This window comes from Rattus norvegicus, chromosome 7 (assembly GCF_021556685.1).
Source record: "Rattus norvegicus strain SHRSP/BbbUtx chromosome 7, alternate assembly SHRSP_T2T, whole genome shotgun sequence".
In the NCBI taxonomy this organism is placed as follows: Eukaryota; Metazoa; Chordata; class Mammalia; order Rodentia; family Muridae; genus Rattus; species Rattus norvegicus.
Genome location: NC_141540.1, coordinates 120,478,696 through 120,498,757, shown reverse-complemented (window position 1 = coordinate 120,498,757; position 20,062 = coordinate 120,478,696). Strand labels below are relative to the sequence as shown.

The window sequence follows — 20,062 nt, the reverse complement described above, 5'->3', positions numbered from 1 at the left end:
GCCTGAGCGTGGCAGTGGCCATCTTGCTCTTGGTCCAGATGCCAGCTGTTAGCCAGTCATCCCCATTTCAGAATGTACAGTGGTAACCTTGGGTGAGTCTCAGAAGGTGGTGGCTGCTCTAAGGCACGTTCTGAAAGGAGCCCTGGGAAGCAGTCCTCAGTCCCAGATGTAAAGGTCCCCCTGTGTAAACCAGCCACACCTTTTCACTTGTGGGTTAGTGATGGCCCTGTGGTTAGTTACAGCTGGCCCTGTGCTCTGAGTTCTTGCCTGTAACCTGTACCACAGCCACTTAGGCAGGTGACTCCTCCAAGATCAGGAGGAGAGCAAGGATACCCACTGTTGACACTTGTCACCTCCAGCAGAGCCCCAGATTCCCTCTAGTGTCTTCCATCAGGAGTGAGCTCAGAGCAGGGCCTCCATGTGAGCGGGGAAAGCAGTAATGGTAGGCACACCCTTGTCCCCATTCCCACTGTGTCCCCATTCCCTGTCCCCTCCTTCCGGGAGGGGGGGGGCGCATTGTACCTTGCTGGAGAGCATAGCTGGGACCCATGGGGAGCAGGTTGTGGGCAGGGCAGAGGAGGGAGCAGCCTGCCCTCACAGGGCTGATCCCAGCCACAGCATGCCTATCCCACAGTGTCACCAGTGGATACCTCTACGTGACCATCATCTACAACATCTCCGTCAGCCTGGCCCTTTACGCCCTCTTCCTCTTCTACTTCGCCACACGGGAGCTGCTCAGTCCCTACAGCCCAGTCCTTAAGTTCTTCATGGTCAAGTCCGTCATCTTTCTCTCCTTCTGGCAAGGTCAGCCTCCTCTCAGCCTGGTGACCACAGCCCACTTCCGTCTCAGTCCTACCTCCCATTCCTGTTCATGGTTCCAGAACTGTGGGTGCTGTCCAAGCCAAAGTGCTGTCCTTTAAGATCCTGGCCTGGAACTCAGAGATACCTTGGCCACTGGGCACTTGGGAGGGGTAAAGCTTGCAGGGAACTCCTGTGGAGCCATATATAGTTAGCAATGTCCCAGTTTTCTGACTGACAGGTAGCTGAGAGAGTGGGGTTTGCAAAGGCCTTGGCTCGGGGTCGTCATCCCTGCCTCCAGGGAGCAAATGAGACCTATTGTACCCTGGAGCGTGTGGCTATTTGGGTGGCACTGCATAAATGAAGAACACAGAAAGGGATTCAGTGTGTGACCAGACAGTGCCTCTCCCTGTCCAGGCATGCTACTGGCCATCTTAGAGAAGTGTGGGGCCATCCCCAAGATCAACTCAGCCCGTGTGTCAGTGGGCGAGGGCACTGTGGCTGCCGGCTACCAGGACTTCATCATCTGTATTGAGATGTTCTTCGCAGCCTTGGCCCTGCGCCATGCCTTCACCTACAAGGTCTACGCTGACAAGAGACTGGACGCTCAAGGTATGAGCCAGGCTCCTACCCAGGGCGGGACCCCAGTCTCATGAGACCTCCACCACCCAGCATCGTGTAAGGGTTGACTGTACTAGAAGAGGAGGTCAGAGCAGAAGGGCTGTCAGAGTCCAGAAGGACCCCCAGTTTGCTTCTAGAAGCTCAGTTCACCTATGTAGGTCCTAGCGTGGAGACCCACAGATGTTATAGAAGGGTATATACTTAGAATTCCAGCACTCAGAAAGCTGAGGCAGGAGGGTTACTGTTGAGTTTGGGGAAAAAAGAAAAAAAGGAAACCGGGACAGAGACTGGTGGCCTCCACTGTGTAGCTTCTGCTTTGACCTGTCTTCTGTCTGCTCAGGGTCTTCAAGGAACAAACCACAGAAGCACTGCTTCCCCGTGAGAAGCAGGGTCAGGAGGCAGTTTCCAGCACTGGCTCCTCACGCCTCTAACCCTTGTCGCTAAGACAGTATTCCACAGCCCCTGGTGTACAGGAGAGCCCTAGAAAGACCTTGGTGGGTAGGGCCCACCCTGGGCACCTCTGTGATTGGCTAGTGCAGGTGTCTGGAGAAGCAGTGGGCCAGAGGGGCAGAGGCTTGTCCCTGAGGGCAATGCCTGAGGCTGCCATCCAGTGAGACTACAGAGTCAGGAAAGGGACACCTCCTGACTAAAGCATCTGCCATCCAGTTGCTGTCAGCTTTACCTCATGGCTGAAGGACAGAAACACTTTTCCCCCAAGCGTCAGTGCCCACCGTAGATCCCTGGGATTGGCATGGGAGACTTGGGATCCACAGGCACCGGACTCCTGCCCAGTCCCTCTGCTGTTCTTGCTTGCTGCCTCTGCTGGACTGTGCCCCCTGACACACTGGTGTTCTAGCTGCCACCCTGGTGTTTGAGGGCATCTCTACTCTGTGCTGGCTAGTGCCCCCCCAACCCACTTCCTGCTAGGCCCCATTGGGAAAGATCTATGCCTCTTAAACCTAGTTAGCCAGGCTGCTAGGAGCAAGCCAGGTTATCTTGCACAGAGGGGTGTTGTGTTGTGGTGGCTCTGCAGGAGCATACTTGTGACAGTGGTCTTGCCATAGACTTCCCTCAGGTGGGACCCCCCCCATAGGTTCACCCACCCTAGAAGAAACAGCCCACCCAGGACAAACTGCTGCTGCTGTGGGCTGTCGTCCAATCTCTTCTTTTTTTCTTTTCTTTTTTTTTTTTTTTTTGGAGCTGGGGACCGAACCCAGGGCCTTGGGCTTGCTAGGCCAGCGCTCTACCACGGAGCTAAATCCCCAACCCCTCCAATCTCTTAACCATGGCACCCCGTCCCTTGCAGCCTCACATTCGGCTGGGTGAACACACTCTGTGATCGTCCCCTGAGCCTTGATTTCCAAAGCTATACATTGGAGTGAGCTTTGCAAAACACAGGGCTCTGTGTAGGCGTGGCTCCAGCGGACCTAGAAGTGGGAAGAGGGGCCCTCAGATGTGGGGCGGACCTTCCACTGCCATCAGGGTGACCCCATTAGCACGAATACTGTCCTGCAGGGGCAGCCTGGTGTCTAGGGCTGGGCTGGGGTGTTTGGTACTGGACCTGGGGTGAGCAGGCAGTTCTCACTCAGCCATCTCTTGTCTTCTCTGTCCCTCCGGCGTCTCTCCCTGCCCTTTACTCTGCATTTGCCCTGGGTTTGGCCTCGGGCAGTGCCGACATACGGCCCGTACGGTAGGTCTGCAATCTGCTCTGTCTGCACGTCTGTCCTGCACGTCAGTCTGCTCCTGTCACTGGCATGCCTTTTTGTAGCCTCTGTGTCCCCAACTCGTCCAAGCTGGCACTCCTGGGCGAGAGCCCTGAGCACCTGACTGCGAGGGCTGCCTCTGTAGAGCTTGGTGCCTCCACTCCAGTCTCTGGTCCTAGCATACACCCTGCTGGGTTCTGGGGCGGTGCCCCACTAAGTAATGGCAGGAACATTTAGCAGTATTTCCAAGCCAGAACACAGGGTGGAGAGACTATGAGTCCCATTCAAGGCCTGGGCCCAGGGTTGAGTTCATCACTCCACAGTGGCTTGGTGGCCTATACTGTGCCCCTATCTCTACCTGCATACTGTGGGGCACATATTCAGATGGATGAGTTAGAAGCATGTGAGGTATTGAGTTCCTGCCCTCTCGGAGGGACAGGCAACAGGCCAGCCTGCTACTGTGGGGCCTCTGGTTCAGTAGCCCTCCCAGGCAGGGTCCATAGCCTGGCACTGGGGCTTGGAAAGCCAAGTGAGTGCCTGCAGCTTCCCTGTCTCTGCCCTGTCCTCTCCCCCTGTGAGTGCTATGCCCTGTCCCTTTGTCCTAGCTTCCTTCACAGCTCCCCAGGACTCTCCTCGTCAGCAGCAGTCTTGGTCTCCTACCCTTTCATGTTCCAAGAGAGAACAAGTGAACACTGGGGTGGGGTCTCTCCCAGAGCAGGGACTGATCAAGTCTTCCTCTTCCTGCTCTGGCCCCCTGCCCCATTGTCTCCTCCCTGCAGGCCGCTGCGCCCCCATGAAGAGCATCTCCAGCAGCCTCAAAGAGACTATGAACCCACACGACATTGTGCAGGATGCCATCCACAACTTCTCACCTGCCTACCAGCAGTACACGCAGCAGTCCACTCTGGAGCCTGGGCCCACCTGGCGTGGTGGCACCCATAGCCTTTCCCGGTCCCACAGCCTTAGTGGTGCACGTGACAATGAAAAGACTCTGTTGCTCAGCTCTGATGATGAGTTCTAGGTGTGGGCACTGTTGGGGAAGGAGAGGTGCCTCCTCCAGTCCCCAGCCAGGCTGGGGAGCATCCAGCAACTGGCATGTCTGCTGCCCTTTTATTTATTGGACCAGAAACTCGCATATCACTTCCAGAGGAACAGGCCTCAGGAATATTTCTACCTGGCCAACCCTACACTACCTGGGGCAGGAGCAGAGGGCAGTGGCTGTAGCTGTCAAATCTCTGCTACCCATCCTGTACTGTGTGTTGGCCAGAAGCTGCATCCTAAGCCCCCTCCCCAACAGGATATCTGCCGAGCTGACTGGCCCAACCCACCCTACACCGTGCAATATCCAGACCCAACTTGGTCATTTCCCACCTGCCTGCTTCTCCCTGTTCACCCTTGTCCAATGTGAGTTTTGTCACATTCTGGGCAGGTAGAGATGCGAATGCTCTGTGGAGCTTCCCCCTCTCCCAACCTAGGCCTGTCTGGCATGCTTCGAGGATCAGAGCCAGACCCCAGGAGCCTCAGGGCCCACCTAGGGAAGGATGCCTTGTGCCTATGGGCCCTTTGGTGACATGTGGGGCTCTGGATCCTTAGGTGTTCTCACCGTGGCCACTCTGCTGAGGACAGCCAGCAGCCCACACTGCCCTCTCACTTGGGTCCAGTTCTTGATAGTTTGGGGCAGAGCCCCTCCCTCCCATATTTCCTGACTGTGCCAGGGCTTGGGTTCCCCACCACCTCCTCAGTGGAGCAGTCAAGACTTCTGCTAGGTCCTGGTCTCCCTGAGGTTTATCCTCCTGGGTCATGGAAAAGTCCGAGTCTCCACATTGCAGGTCACTTCCAGAGGGAGGCTGGAGGGATGGTTATGCAGCGAGGCCAGGTAGGGGTGATCTCAGACCCTCCTGGGTCTCCTGACCATACAGGGCCTGGTGTTCTGTTCCATCTGGCCCCTGGCCCATCTCTTCTGTGCCTTAGTCACATATGGAAGCCCCTCCCCAGTTCCCGTCTGCTCCAGGCACTCCTTGTTGAGCTGCTAGCACTCAGGGTTCTGCAGCGCTGGGTCGGGCACCCTTGTCTGGGACCACCCACTCTCCCTGGCTCCCTCTACACGCACATCCCAGAGCTGCCTCCCAGGGCTGGAACCTCCAAGATAGGGTGGCAGGGGGCCTGGTGAGCAGAATTCAAGCAGCACTTGGGTTTGGCTCCAGTAGGCGGAGTGGTAGGGAAGCGTGCTCTACCTTACAGCCTTCACTGGATGTTCTCCCCTCGGTCACCTCCTGAACAAACAGGTTCCTTCCCTGGGGTCCATGGGGAGGGACCTCATGGGGCTGTTGTATCCTAGCAACCTTCTTAGCCTCCTTTCTTCCTCATGGCCCAGAGGCCAGCTCTCAGCCCCACCCAGAGGGCCTGGCCAGCAGGTCCCAAGCTGCCCAGGAAGGCAGCAGACAGGTGGAAGCTCCTTGGGGCATGGCCATGGCGCCCCCCTGGGATTGCTTCCACCGGTGTGTTTGAGACTTCTCCTTATCTTCCAGGCCAAAGTATGTTGCTGGTTCCTGTCCCCACTGGTCCCCATCCTCCCTGGCACTTACCTGCAGATATGATGGGTGAGGCCATGGGGAAGTTCAGTGGCAGGAAGCTAGTGGTCCCTGGGGACGGGACAGGAATCTACCCAACTGCCCCATTCTTCCTAGGATGCATAAACTATCTTGTCTCATTTATTTTTTATTTTTTTTCAGATAGAGTAGCTCTTTGTACATAAAAAAAATACTTGAATATTGTATGATGTATGAGAAGACAGAGCCCCCTAGTTTTGTATTTTGTCGTGTGACTGCCATGCGTTCCACCAGAAAGCCGCTCTATTTTGGTCTCTGTGATATTTTAAATGCGTGACAGAAGCAAGCAAATAAAGTCAGGAAGAAATATATATGAGATAATATAGATTGTATTGAAATCTCTTTCGCCTGCCAGCGAGGTTTTTTTTCCTTCCCCCTCTTGTCTGGGAGAAGTATAGTGGCTGTGAGCAGAGGCGTCCACCCTCTTCCTGTGTGTGAAGTGGATGTAGGTCATGGGGGTGTTTACACTTTCTGGGACTAAAATCAGGTTCCACATCCCTGTTAGACAGTTTCTCCTTTCTTCACAGGCAGCCTAACACAAGGAGTTTCCTCTCCCTGTCTCCGAGAGCGTTGGGCCTCAATCCTTGTTTCTTTCCGAAGCAGGTGGTGACCTTTTTTATAGATACCTTCCAGAAGATCAAAGACTTGCCCACCTCAGCTTTCCGAAGCCCATCCTCCATCCTTAGGAATTAGGAGCCTAGGGCAGGCGTACCTGGTCCCGGGTACCTTCCCTGCCTGCACCACGCCTCTCACAGAGCCTGGCCTATGGGCGACAGGCATGGCTGGAATGCGTGTGGGTGGGGGAACTTCCTAAGCAGCCTATAACCTGAAGGTAAACAGCCTACGTCATCAGCGCACACTCCCACCCCCACCCGTTTACTCCTTCCTGCTGCCAGGCCTGAGCTTAGCCTCTCAGGAAGGAGTCTTGGCATAACCCCAGTCTAAGGGGGAGAAAGTTCTGTGGGTCCAGCCAAGCCACATGATCTGGCTGTTCCCCTCTGCCCCTTTCCTTGGCCTCTCTCTCTCTCCCTGACTAGCCACATACAAGATTCTCGCCCTAGCCCTCTGGACTAGCATTTGTTGTGCTTTTAGGGTTTGCAGCCCGTCTGGCTTTTCTAGACCATTCAGCGCCTTTATTTTAAAGCAGTGGGGCGCGACTGGGGGTCCTTTCATAGGGCTTGTATATCATAATTTACATTATGATTCATAACAGCAAGGTTACAACTAGGGGTCACTACAACATGAAGAACTGTATAAAAGACCCCCCCCCAATTAGGAAGGTTGAGAACCACTGTTTCAAAGTAAACTGGAGCTACAAGAACGTAGGAAGTACCACGCCAGAAAGACCCTACTCCGCTGGCTGAAGACCAGAGGATTCCACTCCTCACCTGGGACAGCAGAGTCCCCTCCCCTGACTAAGACTGAAGCCTATCTCCTAGGACTCGGCAATTCACACCCCCTCCTCTTTCTCTCTGGGTTAAGTGCGCTGGGAAGTAGCTCCCACGGTGCTGTAGACAGTCAAACCTATGTGAACAGAGTAGGAAGAGTTTTCAAAGCTTAGGACCCCCTGCCAGGGACTGCAGTGTGAGCTGTTTTCTGACTTGTCTCCATCCACACTTGCTAGCAAAGGGATATAGCCTCCCCTGACCCAAAGTCCCTTCCCACACATCTGAGGCCACTCATTAAGAGTACAAGCAAAATAATCCAGGATATGCACTTCTCTTGTGGAAAAAGAGAACTTGACTTTATTCAGAAAGTCTACAAAATACTCAAGACAGATAACTGGCTCACTTGAAGTCAGAAAATAAATAAACTCTGGGAGCTGGGCAATTTAAAAAAAAAAAACAATTATTGCCGTCCAGCTTTCCCTAAATATAAGATTAAATGCGACTTATTTGTAGATATAAAATATAAGCCCAGCTCGGCGCCCACGTATTTCCCAGGGAAGAAGAGCCGGACTCTGGCTGGTGAGAATAACTTAGATTCGTGCAATAAATAAGTGTGGAAGAATCAGCTGTCTACAGTGTTGGGAAGGTGCTAGGGCTGGACTTCCCAGGGGGAACAGTGGTCAGCCCCCCAGAACCACCACAGATACTCGGGACCAAAGCGGAAGCCTTAATTCCAAGTCACCCCACCCCCACCCCTTTCCCGCATCAGGACTGTAGTGTCTGTCTCTGCCACAGTGGTCATCATCTCTGTCGGCCCGTCTCTGGCTGGCCAGCCCCTCACCTCATCCCTTTGTCACCTCCTCTCTCCTTCAGCTTCTCTTTTCCCACTACACAGACAGCTGTCTCCCAGGCCAGGGAGGCTTGCCTACCACGTTGTTCAGTTCCTGTGTACTGTTCCCCCTATGAAAGCCATGCTTGGAATGTTCATTAAGGCCCCACTTGGGTTTGCAGCTCAACTATTCAGTGTTCAGTGCCCTTAGGGCGTCTTGCTTGACAGCTTTCCCCTTGTGTCAACTGAGCTTCATTGATCCGTTCCAAAGACTCATTCTTAGCTAGGGAAAGCCTGACATTCCCAAGTCCCACGCACAGTTGGGAGGTCACTGAGTTCTGCTTCCCAGCTGGGCAGTCTCACAAGGCCACACCTAGTCCTGAGTCCTGGGAGGGTCGGAAGCCCATACTGACACAATCCGAATCCTCTCCCAACAGCGCTCCTCCGGGCCATTTCTCCAGCCCTCTCTTCCACTCTGAAAAGGACCTTCAGCCCAGGGAAACCAAGAACCCCAACGCATCCCCCCTCCCCCCAACTTAGCAAAGTTGCCCCAGGGCCATCAGGTCCAGTCTGGGGGCCTGCAATAGTTAGAGCCCAGGAAAGGAATGTGTAATCACTACAACGGGTAGCCGTGGCAGAGAAAAGGGACAGGGAGCAGAAGGCACTCAGGCTCTTTAGGACGGGAGTGGGTTCCGAGAGGTGGTGTTGGGTGGGAGCGGGCACTAGGAGCAGGGGGCGGGGTCAGGAGCAGGGGAGGGGCCTGGCACGGACTTGACAATGGTGATGACGCTAGCCGGCGCCACCAGTGCTGCGGGCCCGCGGGCGGCGGCTACCGAGCGCGCGAAGCCCTGCAGCGCTTCGCACTTGCCGCGCAGCGCGTCGAGCTCCAGACGCATGGCGGCGTTCTCGCGCGCCAGCTTGTCCACCTCGCGCTCCAGCTCGGACTTCTGCTTCTGCAGCTCCTCCTTCTGGCACACGCGCTTCACACGGCAGCTGGCCGCGTAGCCGCGGTTCTTGAGTGTGCGACGCCGCTGCTTCAGCCGCGTCACCTCCTCCGCCGACAGCCCGCGCAAGTTGCGGTTGAGCTCGCGCACCGACAGCCCCATCAGCGCCTCATCCGACAGGTGCGGCGTGTTCTCGCTCAGCTCGCGCTTGACCTGAATGAGGGTCGTGAGGAAACAAGAAGCACGGCAGCTTGGAGATGCTGCCCCACTTCCCATTCCCCCCTCCTCCCCGTTTTGGCGGTTACTGAACTTGAGCCAAGACCTTGAAGGTGAGCAGGACCAGCATCAGCACACAGGAGGCCACCCAGGGCTCAAACTAACCACGCGTCAAAGTCCAGGACCCATCTGAGAAACCCAGCCTGGAAAGCCCCATGCAATGGTGAAAGCCCGCTCAGCAGGAAGTAACCTGCTCTTGTAGCCTGGTCGGTAGGTGCTGAGTCCCCTTTGGGGCTTCCAGTTAGGAAAGGTGGAAATGGTATGTTGCAGCAGCAGAGAGAGAGAGATCACAGGAGCCTCACCTTCAGGGCTTTGCTGGATAAGGGATCCACGGACATTTTCGCAGAAGGTGCCTTCAGGGCTGGAGGCCTGGGAGAGAAAGTTCAGAGTCACCTTGGTTGGCTTCTTCATGTTTTACTTGGAGTAAAATCCAATCTCCATACTAGCATTCAAGGCTTTGATCTCAGAATTGATGCCAACCTCCTCTGATCCCAACAGTCTGGCCTTTGCTCTGGCTGTCCCAGTATGTCCCCAGCTCCCATAGTGACTCCTCATTATCTAGGTCTTTGCCCATTGTCACCTTTTCAGAGATGTCCTCTCTGACTACATCCCATCCCAATGGATGGTTTGTCCCTCCCCACCCCCTTCTCCACCAACGTGCCAGTTTCACCACAGCCTCACCACATCCAGGTCAGTGCCTATACCTGTTCCCTCAGTTCACATTTGTTGAGTACCTAGTGTGTCCACTCACCCTTCCCACATGGGACCAGGGCATGCAAGTTTTGGGTTTGTTTCAATTTCTTTTTTCTTTTTCTTTTTTTTTTTTCTTTTCTTTTTTTCGGAGCTGGGGACCGAACCCAGGGCCTTGGGCTTGCTAGGCAAGCGCTTTGTTTCAATTTCTTATTACATTTATGTGTACCTCAGTCAGCTACACCAGAGCTGCAACAGTTGTGTGGAACTCAGAGGATAATATGCAGTAGTCATTTTTTCCCTTCCACCTGTGGGTTCTAGGGGATTGATCTCAGATCTTTAGGCTTGGCTGCAAGCCCTTTTACCCACAGAGCCATCTCACCGGCCTTGTTTTAAAGACATGGTCTTACTATGTAATCTAGGCTAGTCTTAAACTCACTATCCCCCTGCCTCTGCTTCTTGAGTGCTGGGATTACAGGCTATCTACAGAAATGTGCCCAAAAATGTGTGTGTGGGTCAGTGAGCACCCATCAAAGACCAAAATCCATCCAACACTCTACCAAGATACAGCACCCAAGTCATGTTTTGGAAAGGTTTCCCAAACTCAGCACGGTCCTAGAGCAGTGGTTCTCAACCTTTCTAATGCTGCTACCTTTTAACAGTTCCTCATGTTGTGGTGAATCCAGACCATACAATTATTTTCATTGCTACTTCGTAGCTGTAATTTTGCTACTGTTATGAACTGTAGTATAAATATCTGATGTGCACGATATCTGATATGCGACCCTTGTGAAGGACCATTCAACCCCCAAAGGTCTCAAGACCCACAGGCTAAGAACAACTGCTCTAGAGAGAATAGCAGCTGTCCCCTAACCTAAAGCCAGCCCATAGGTCCCCCTCATGAGCCTAGGAGGCTTACATTCCTTCAGTGACCAAGTTTGCCATGTACAGGGCAATGGGGAGACAGTTGGTAAAAACTCATGGCGGGAAGTTGGTGTGGTGGTACATCCCGAACCCTGGAGATAAAGGATCAAGAAGGACTTTCCAGGCCAGTTGTTGACTACATAGCAAGTTCAAGGCCAGACTGGGTTACATGAGCCATCTCTCCAACCCTTTTGCTTTCTTTCTGCACTGGGGATAGAACGCACAGTGCCCAGACATGCATGCGGACCAAATACTCATACAAATAAAATAAAAATAAATATTAAAAATGTAAAAGGGCAAGTTTCTGGCCCAGAAACCCATGTAAATACAAGGTATGTGTGGTACCCCACTTGTAATTCCAGCATGAACAGGGGTGAATGTGGGATTCCCCAGCGAGCAAGCTAGCTAGGCTAGCTGGAACTGAGGCTCCTGACTCACATAAGGCCACAAGCAATCATGGACTCCAAGCACCAACCTCTGGCCTCCAGACACACCTACACCCTACATGCTAACACGTGCTAACACACATATCTTACACTGAATCTTTAGCCTACGCATGCAGCTCTGTGCCCAGTGTCTGCTCTGTGAGGATGTCCCCTCTTCAACAGCAGAGACCTTGCTGAATCCTGTATGGTTTCCCCAGGGCTGAGAACAGTGTCTGGCTAAAGAAGATGCTCACGTGTCAACTGTGGAATTCTCAGTGTGACTCAGGCCAAGGTGGGGACAGTCTGGGGCTTTTAAGGAAGATCTCCTACCAGGTCAGGAGTCTAACAGTTTAGTCAGCAGGAAGGAGCTGGGCAGGAAAGGGAAGTTGGCCATTCAAGACACTGTTTCGACTGAAACAGCTACTGTGGCCCCAGGGTTAACAGGGTTTTATGGGGCCTGCTGGAGAGTTGAGACGCAAAGCAAAGCCGTGACCCCAACATTCAGGAGGGTCGAAGGTCGTGAATACACAGACAGCCTGGGCTACCTGAGACCCTATCTCAAAAAAATCAAAACAAAACAAGAGCCTCCAGGCCAAGCAGGGCCCACACCCTGTAATCCCAGGGTTGGGGAGGCTGAAGCAGGAACGGATCAGATTTTAGTTCACCACTGGCCACATAGCAAGTTCAAGGCCAGACTGGGCTACAGCAATACCCTACCTCTACAGAACAAAAGAGCCACCGTGCCTCTTATGATATTATGATAGATGTAGCTAGAACACTAACCTGCCTCCCTCCATTCTACCTCCAGCCTCCGGGAATCTTCCACTTCATTTTTTTTTTTCCTTTTCTTTTTTTCGGAGCTGGGGACCGAACCCAGGACCTTGCGCTTGCTAGGCAAGCGCTCTACCACTGAGCTAAATCCCCAACCCCAATCTTCCACTTCATCTCACACTCTTGCCCTCTCCCCTCCAGACCACCGACATCCTCTGATACCTCTCCACTTTCCCCCCTCAGTTCATCTGCCAGGTTCCTGCTACCTCTGTCCCAGGGTAGGAAGCTTGCTGGGTGTCCTCTGTCCTCTGTCTCCCAGCTCTTTTTTTTTTAAAGATTTATTTATTTATTTAATGTATACGAGTACACTGTAGCTGTCTTCAGACACACCAGACCTCATTACAGATGGTTGTGAGCCACCATGTGGTTGCCAGGAATTGAACTCAGGACCTCTGGAAGAGCAGTCAGAGCTCTTAACCGCTGAGCCATCTCTCCAGCCTTTCCCCCCCACCCCACCCCACCCCCAGCTCTTCTTGCTTCAGCCTTTCTCCCTTAGTGGTGTCACCGTTCATTTCCTCGCTGTCCCTACACCCAACAGCTGAGTCAGCCTTAGGTGTTTGAGGTTGCCCAGCAAGGACCCAACAGGGACAGGGAGCAGGTGAACAGGGGTGGGGTGGGGGTTGGTTGGAGTCTCTGTGGTAGTCACCCAGCTGAGCCCTGAGACCAGCTTAGGGGAACAAAGTGTGAGTGAAACTTGCTAGGCAGCTTCCTCATCCTCCTCGCTATCAGCCCCATGTGGAGCCAGTGTCACAGGCGCCAGGAGAATTGGAACAAGCATCAGGACCCCACCCAAGCAAGCTTTGGCCCAGATCAGGGCACAGGAAACAGGGAAAGGGGCACAGGCCAGGAGGCAAGCCCAGAGTCCTGTCTGTGTTCTCCAGACTGTGCAACCTGGGGAGAGCTACTTCTCTCTCAGCAGATAATAAATGAGTCTCTACTATCCCATCTGCAGAGTGGGACAATTTCTTCTACAATTTTAGTGAGAACTTGTCATATAGAGGGACAGAAAACAGCTGAGGACTTAGTAAAATTGCTGAGCCTGACCAGCTGTCAGGGCTGTGACCAGCTGAGGGTTTGCTCTGAGCCAGCATAGCCAGCAAGAATCACCTACAGAACCGCATGTACGAAAGGCCCTAGGTAGTGACCCAGAGAGGGACATTACTTGGTAGAAGCCACCTAGCTGCCTATCTGCAATGGGAGTAGAATCCTGACTCCAGGAAAACCTCAGGACTGGCTGGGTTTCCCCCTCCTCAAGACAATGTTTCTCTGTGTAGCCATGGGTGTCCTCAAACTCAGAGATCCAACTGCCTCTGCCTCCCAAGTGCTGGGATTAAAGGTGTGGGCCACCACTATCTGGCTTCGGGACTGACTCTTGACCCACCATCATCTTCATGGTCTTCCTGATAACATTGTCAAGAAATGCCCAGAGAGGGTGAGAGAGGGTGAAAGAGGGGACACAGTCACACAGTGCAGAGCCCAAGACTGAAGCTCCACTGAGCCAGACACCTCACACCCTCTGTACAGCCCCTTATCTGCACCCGGTCTCCTCACCTCTGTGAAGAGGAAGCCACTTTGCCTGTGCTGCCTGAACCTGGGTTAGGCTGGCTAGGGGTAGGATATGCAAATGATGCATAGCCAGGCCTTCTTGCCAGTTGGGTGGAGGTGGGTGAGGTGGGGGTAAGGATAACTGCTTTAGTCAAGAGACTTGGTGGAAAAGAGGGTCTCTCCCGCATAGGTTAACTAAGGACCTACTAAGTGCAGAGGACTGGGGTGCAGTGCGTGTTCCAGAACCTTGGCAGCATAGTCTGGCTCCTCACTTGAGCCTGGTCTCCCTCTCTGCTTGTAGAGTGGGGTCAGTATGTGAAGTGCATGAGTCTTAAGTCAGAGTCGGACTTGGGTAGCTGGGCATAGACAGCTCTAACCAGTCACCTGTTTCCAGGGAGATGTAACAGCCAGGGTCTCTCAAACCCTCCCTGTTTCCTCCACATGACCTCCGAATCCCTCTCTACACAGCCAGTCCCCTGCACCATCACACCCACCTCCCCTAGGAGATGGAATTGCAGCCATACTCTTTAGAGACAATGAGTGCTTGGCCTTAGGAAGGCCGAGGACCTGCCCCTCTTCCTCTGTCCTGCCAACCCCCATTCTAGCCTCAGGCCCCTCAGTGGCGTCCTGGACATCCCTGGAGGCCCACACTTGCCCATGAATGTCCCATCTCAGCAATCAGCCAGTCACACAGGGAATGTCCCAATGAGAGAAGGGGGAATGTCCCATCACCTCTGGCTGTTGGCCTCCAGAGGCAGGTCCCAGTTTCCAGGACAAATCGAGGAAAGCCCACTACCACCAGTCTGCCTGACCCAGGGACCCCACCCTCAAGGCTTCTCTTCTTCCTGGGGAAGCCAGCAGGGCCAACTCCAGGTCTGAGATTCCTAGTATTCTTTGGAGACCCAGGAGTGAGCTCATTCTCAGGGACATGACGGCTGGCCCAGCCAGGGGCCATGGCCTTCCTGTCCCCTGTCTCTGGCCCCTTGCTGTACACCCGAGACATCCTGCAGACGGCCCACCCACTGGCATGGGCTCCTCTCTGGCTGCTGAGCCACTGCTTACTGGCTGAGGACAGAGGGAAAAAATGTGTTTGCCTGGGTCTTGGCAGCAAGCGCAGGGCGCCTCCTCCCTGCTGGAAGGGTGCAAGACTGAGAGCGGAGCAGCACCACAGGGAAGCAGCAGCCTGGGTCCAGCCCCATTCAGCTACCCACACTCTCACATTGTGACTTCAGGTTGTCAACTCCCTTTCTTTGGGCCTGGATTTCCCAACATGCCCAACCTCCCCTGAGCCTAAGGTACCACCCAGCAATGGCAATGTCTGAGTTTAAAGTGTCAGATTCGGGCCCGGCATAAAGCTCCAAAGCCCCTAGCAGAATGAGGCATGGATGGGAAGGAAAGGAAAGGTAAGGAAACCAGGGAGGGCCTCCTGGAGGCAGAAGCATGAGAGCACAAGCAACCAGCCTATGAGCCCTGATCTTTCTCCTCCACCTGCTCAGCTAGTGCCACTTCCTCTTCCAGCCAGACCAAGACCACAGTGGCCTCACCACTGCTGCACACACCCTCTCTGCCTCCACCTCCAGCTCCAATAGCATCAAAGGGGTCACTCGAGACACAAACCTACAAACTTGACCATGTTTGGCATGTTCTGAGACCATGTGCTAGTGGGGTGTGGTCACCACATACATGATGAGCGAAGCCCTCAGGAGGCAGAGTTAGGAACACCAGAAGTTCAAAGCCAGCTCAGCTACGAAAGACCCTCTATCAAAAATAAAATAAGGGGCTGAGGATTTAGCTCAGTGGTAGAGCGCTTACCTAGGAAGCGCAAGGCCCTGGGTTCGGTCCCCAGCTCCGAAAAAAAGAACCAAAAAAATAAATAAATAAATAAATAAATAAATAAATAAATAAATAAATAAATAAAATAAAATAATAAAAACAAAAAATCGGGCTAAATCAGTCACTCAGTGGTCAAGAACACTCGCTGCTCTTGCAGACGACCTACATTCTGCCCTCTACTTCAAGTGGATCACACACCTGCCTGCAGCTACAGTTTCAGGGACGGACCTGACACCCTCTGGCCTCCGAAGGCATCTGCACATGTGGTACACATACATTCACTAAGGCACAAGCATCTATAGAAAATGAGCTTTAAAGAATCTTTGGGGATTGGACTGGGGATTTAGCTCAATGGTAGAGCGCTTGCCTAGCAAACGCAAGGCCCTGGGTTTGGTCCCCAGCTCCGAAAAATAGAAAAAAGAAAAAAAAAATCTTTGGGGAGAAAAAAAAAATCAAAACCACAGGGCTCATGCTACCAGCTGCAAGAGGCCACAGAGGAGCCTCTGGCTGCTGACATGTTCCCCCCTTCTCCCAGCATCTTTTTCACTACAACCAACAAATGTGCAGATAGGATTTTCTAATGACTTGGCCAAAAGGAAGACAGGCATTGTGTGTGTGAAGGACGAACTCCCCTGCACCCTATAGGACCTGCTCATGTGGGGGAAATTCCTTCTGTCTGTGTCACAGAGCTCAAGGACATGGGTCCATTGCTTATTTCTTCAACTAGCCACATATCCAGGAAGCACCTACTGTGTGCCAGGTCCTGTGCTGAGCCTTGAAGGTCCAAAGAGGAATCATAGCCCTTGTCTTCAGGGTTCCAGAGTCACCACCAGCCACCTAGTCCCTAGACACATCGCAACAGAAACTTTCCATGATTGACTCCAGCTCAAGTAGGAGCCCGGTTGCTACTTTGGCAACAGTGGCTTTCCCTTTCTCCCATCCTATCCCGGCTGCTACACTGTATCTACTTTGGTTCTTTTCCTTTGTTTCCTAGAAGGCAATCTCTGGGTCAGCCTCTCAGCCTGGCGCCCAGCACCTGGCCCAGCAGCTTCCAGGTGCGCTGAGATGGGAGCCAGCGAGCCTGCTCCACCACTGCCACAGATGAACAGGTCTTAGCACAGCACCTTCCTGCCACAGTGAGTGGATATCCCCAACACACACACCATGAGCTCAAATAAATCTGTCCTCCCTTCCAAAATAAATAAGGTGGAGAGATGGCTCAGTGGTTAAGAGCGATCCTTGCTCCTATAGAGGAAGGTTCATGTTTAGTTCCCAGCGACCACAGGACAGCTTACTACTGGCCATAACTACAATTCTAAGGGACCCAAGACCCTCTTTCTGACCTCTGCTGGCAACAGGCACGTGCGCGCGTGTGCACGCACACACACACACACACACACACACACACACACACGCCCGGTGCAAACATATACATGCAGGCAAAATGCTCTTTAAAAAAAAAAATGTATGATCGGGTTGGGGATTTAGCTCAGTGGTAGAGCGCTTGCCTAGCAAGCGCAAGGCCCTGAGTTCGGTCCTCAGCTCTGAGAGAAAAAAAAAAAAGTATGATCTAGGACTCCTGGGCCCTATCAGACCCCTAGGGACTCAAGGGGAAACAGAATCTTCCAGTACTAAGCTTCCATCTGTCGGTGAGCCAGTTAGCCACTTCCCCTCGCCTCTGACTCCCAGCTCTACTACTGGGGGGTGTTTCCTGATGAGGTTTGGGGATGGACCCACATGATTTCTGTGGTAATGGCTGCAAACCCCCAACCCCCAACTCTACATACACCTCTAGCTCCAGGCCTTGGAATTGACTCTGCTTTCCCCTGGAAAACAGGCTGTGCATCTCAGCTTTCAAAGCCTCTCCTGCCATCTTGCTGCAGAAGTGGGGGAGGGGGGACGACCCTGGAGTCCTCACAGTGGTAGCAGAACTCACTGGGCTCAAAGTTAAAATATCATTGATTCCGCCCCCTTAACAAGCTCAGCTGACACTTCCTCAGATTCGAGAACCCTCAGGTGCGGGTGGGGGCCGGGGACCAAGAGGGAAAGTCTGAGTGGGATCATGGGGTTCCCAGAACAGGTGTTTTCTTGCAGCGCTTTCCTCCACACTAACCCTTCCCTCAGGAAGACCAGGGGTTAGCACTGGCTGCTGATCTTACTGGTCTTGGGTAGACTCCAGATGTGCCAGCTGGCCTCTGGGGTCTTTAATTACCCCTGGGGTCCAGTAGTCCACACAGAGGTTCAGTCTAAGGAGTCCAATCTGAGGAGTATGACAGCCGGCCTCACCTCATCCTCCAGGACCCAGCCTCAGACGCCCAGACCAGCCTCAGTAGCCACCAGAATAGTCTGGGAGCCTTGCCTTCCCCAATCTGTCCAGGCTTTTCTGGCCCTCCCTGTTTCTCCTGAGACTGGAGGAACGGGACAATCTAGGGATGAACAGTCCATACTAAGAGAGCCAGAAGACCTGAAGCTAAGGAAGGACTTCCATGTACTAGGTTACCAGATCCACCAGGTGGCCAGGAGAAGACTGGCTCGCTAACCTCTGCTCTATTCTAAGCGGCAGGCACCAGAGCTGGGCGAGGAATAAACACTGATGTCACATGGCTCCAGCCAGGGGAAACTCCAGAGACAACAGGGGCCGGGCAGTCCCGACTGATGGAAAGGGGGAGGATGACGGAGGGTGGAAGGGGAGGGAGAAAAATTCCAGACCTGGTGTGACCACCGACCGGGCTACTTCCTTCCCTCGGGTCCTTATTCCGCATTTGCTCCAGTGGACACCGGTGCGCACCCACTTCAACATACACTGGGCTAGTATCAGTCTCCAGGGAGCGCGTGCGGCCACACACACACACACACAACGCGAAGTACACCGTGTGCACGTAGTCCGCAGAGCCCAGGGCTCTCCCCAGAGAACACACGCGCGCACGCAGGCCACCGGGAGACGTAAACAAACCGCGCAACAAGGTGCTGGGCGCGGCTCCAGGGACTGTTCTCATCGAGTCGCGTACGTGCACGCCCCGCCCCCGCCCCCGCCCGGGCTTCCTCCGGGGCCCACGCACCGCCTCCCAGCCAGCCCCTCAGAGGCCCCTAGGTGAGCTGATGTTCAGGGGCCGCTGAAGAGGCAGGACCACTCGCGGCCCAGGCAGGACCTGGAGCGCACACTCCTAGAGCTCCGTCTCCGTCCCTGACCCGTCCTTACCGCTCTCCGCCAGGCCGGGCGCTCAGTGCGCGCGGGTCGCGGCTGTCGCTGGTGGTCCCAAACCGCTCTCGAGCCCCACTCCTCTCCGATTGGGACCACAGTTCACTAGGAACCCGGCTCCGTGCAGTGCCGCTCGGAGTTTTGTTATGGGGCAGGCGGCGCAAGGGGCTGGAGCCGCGCGCAGTTGTAAGGCGAGCTTCCCGGAATTACTCACGCACAGGATTCCTTTCATTCATAAAAACCCAGTCATGCAGTGACGTCACCGCCCCAGCGGCCAGCAAGCCCCAGAGCGGCCGCCGGGAGCCGAGGCCCCGCCCACGCCCGAGTAAGGCCCCGCCCCCAGTAAGCCCCGCTCTAGGGGCCCACAGCTAGAGCCGCCAGGGTTTTCAGTGCTGGAACTGTGTCCTCTGGATGCATTCACGTGACACCTCTAGAGACCGGCGTGGGTGGAGGTGTCATTTGCTTTACTTTACAGTCTGGCCTCTTCTCTGGTCGATCTACAATCCTTTGCCCAGATGACCTCATCCAGTCTCGTGGTTTTAAGTGCCATCGCTGTACCGTGAGTCCTAGGTTTGTATTCCCAGAGCCACAGCCAATTGCCTACCCCTGGCCTTCACATGGTGTCACCTCCAGCTCTTCAACCCTACCTGCACTCACCCCAGTGACTCCATGTGGGTAAATGTGCTTGTCACTAAACTCTGATGCCTAATTCAGTTCCCACAACTTTCATGGTAGAAGTAGACGATGACTCCTGAAAGCTGACCTCTGACCTCCACATACTTAGGGCACTCACGCACAGACAAATAGGTAAATTTAAGATAATCACAAAAGTTATAAGAAAAAGATGTTTCAAAAAGTTACCTCTGAACTCAAGTCTAGAAAAGTTCTCAAGTCTAGAAAAGACAATCCTGTTCAACCCCTTTTTTTCTACCTTCTAAAGAGCTGAGGCCATGCCTGGCAAATAGTAGATGCTTAACTAATGAAGAAATCCAGTAGACCTGATGACAGTGGGGACCCCATGTGGCTAAATCCATTGCCCTCATCCTCAGCCTAAGAGGACAAGGGAGTCAGCCTTCAGCATCCACACCCTGCTGCCCACAGAAGTCGATCTTTTGGTAATGGCCAAGCAATGTTGTGCAATGCTGCATTCAACAGTGGGGTTGGCTTTCTCACACTCTTTCCAGTGGCAGAGTCACAAGACCTCCACAAAAAATGGTGTCCTGAAAGAACAGGTTCTGGGCTTCCGAGCCCAGGCAGCAGGAGGAAAGCATTATTTGGGATCTGTCACATCGTTTTACCTTTCAGTGAGACCATTGTCCATGTCACTGACCTTTCTGGTAAGAGGGACTGGTGGAACGAAGACGAGAGCTGAGGCCTCCCCATCTGCTGTCCTGCCAGCTCCAAGGACTACATGCTGTCACCCCATCTACCAAACTCTGAGTCACAG

The 20,062-nt window shown here is 53.7% G+C and overlaps 2 protein-coding genes across 10 annotated transcripts in view; one reads left to right on the top strand and one right to left on the bottom strand.

The window, feature by feature from the left end:
- The window catches only part of Tmem184b (transmembrane protein 184B), a 42,485-nt gene extending 36,412 nt beyond the window's left edge, over positions 1–6,073 (top strand). For 4 of the 8 annotated variants that reach the window (XM_087558216.1, XM_087558219.1, XM_087558217.1 and 1 more), the window contains 4 exons: positions 635–804; positions 1,216–1,410; positions 3,089–3,109; positions 3,902–6,073. In XM_087558216.1, the coding sequence (XP_087414342.1) occupies positions 635–804; positions 1,216–1,410; positions 3,089–3,109; positions 3,902–4,143 (628 nt within the window). In that variant the 3' untranslated portion in view covers positions 4,144–6,073. 8 annotated transcript variants of the gene reach the window in all.
- Positions 6,074–7,451: 1,378 nt separating this feature from the next.
- Positions 7,452–18,826, bottom strand: Maff (MAF bZIP transcription factor F). Of its 2 annotated transcripts, none has more exon segments than NM_001130573.2 (3): positions 7,452–9,105; positions 9,471–9,537; positions 18,616–18,826. In NM_001130573.2, coding segments are annotated over 2 exon segments (471 nt in total). In that variant the 5' UTR covers positions 9,507–9,537; positions 18,616–18,826; the 3' UTR covers positions 7,452–8,670.
- Positions 18,827–20,062: the final 1,236 nt, after the last annotated feature.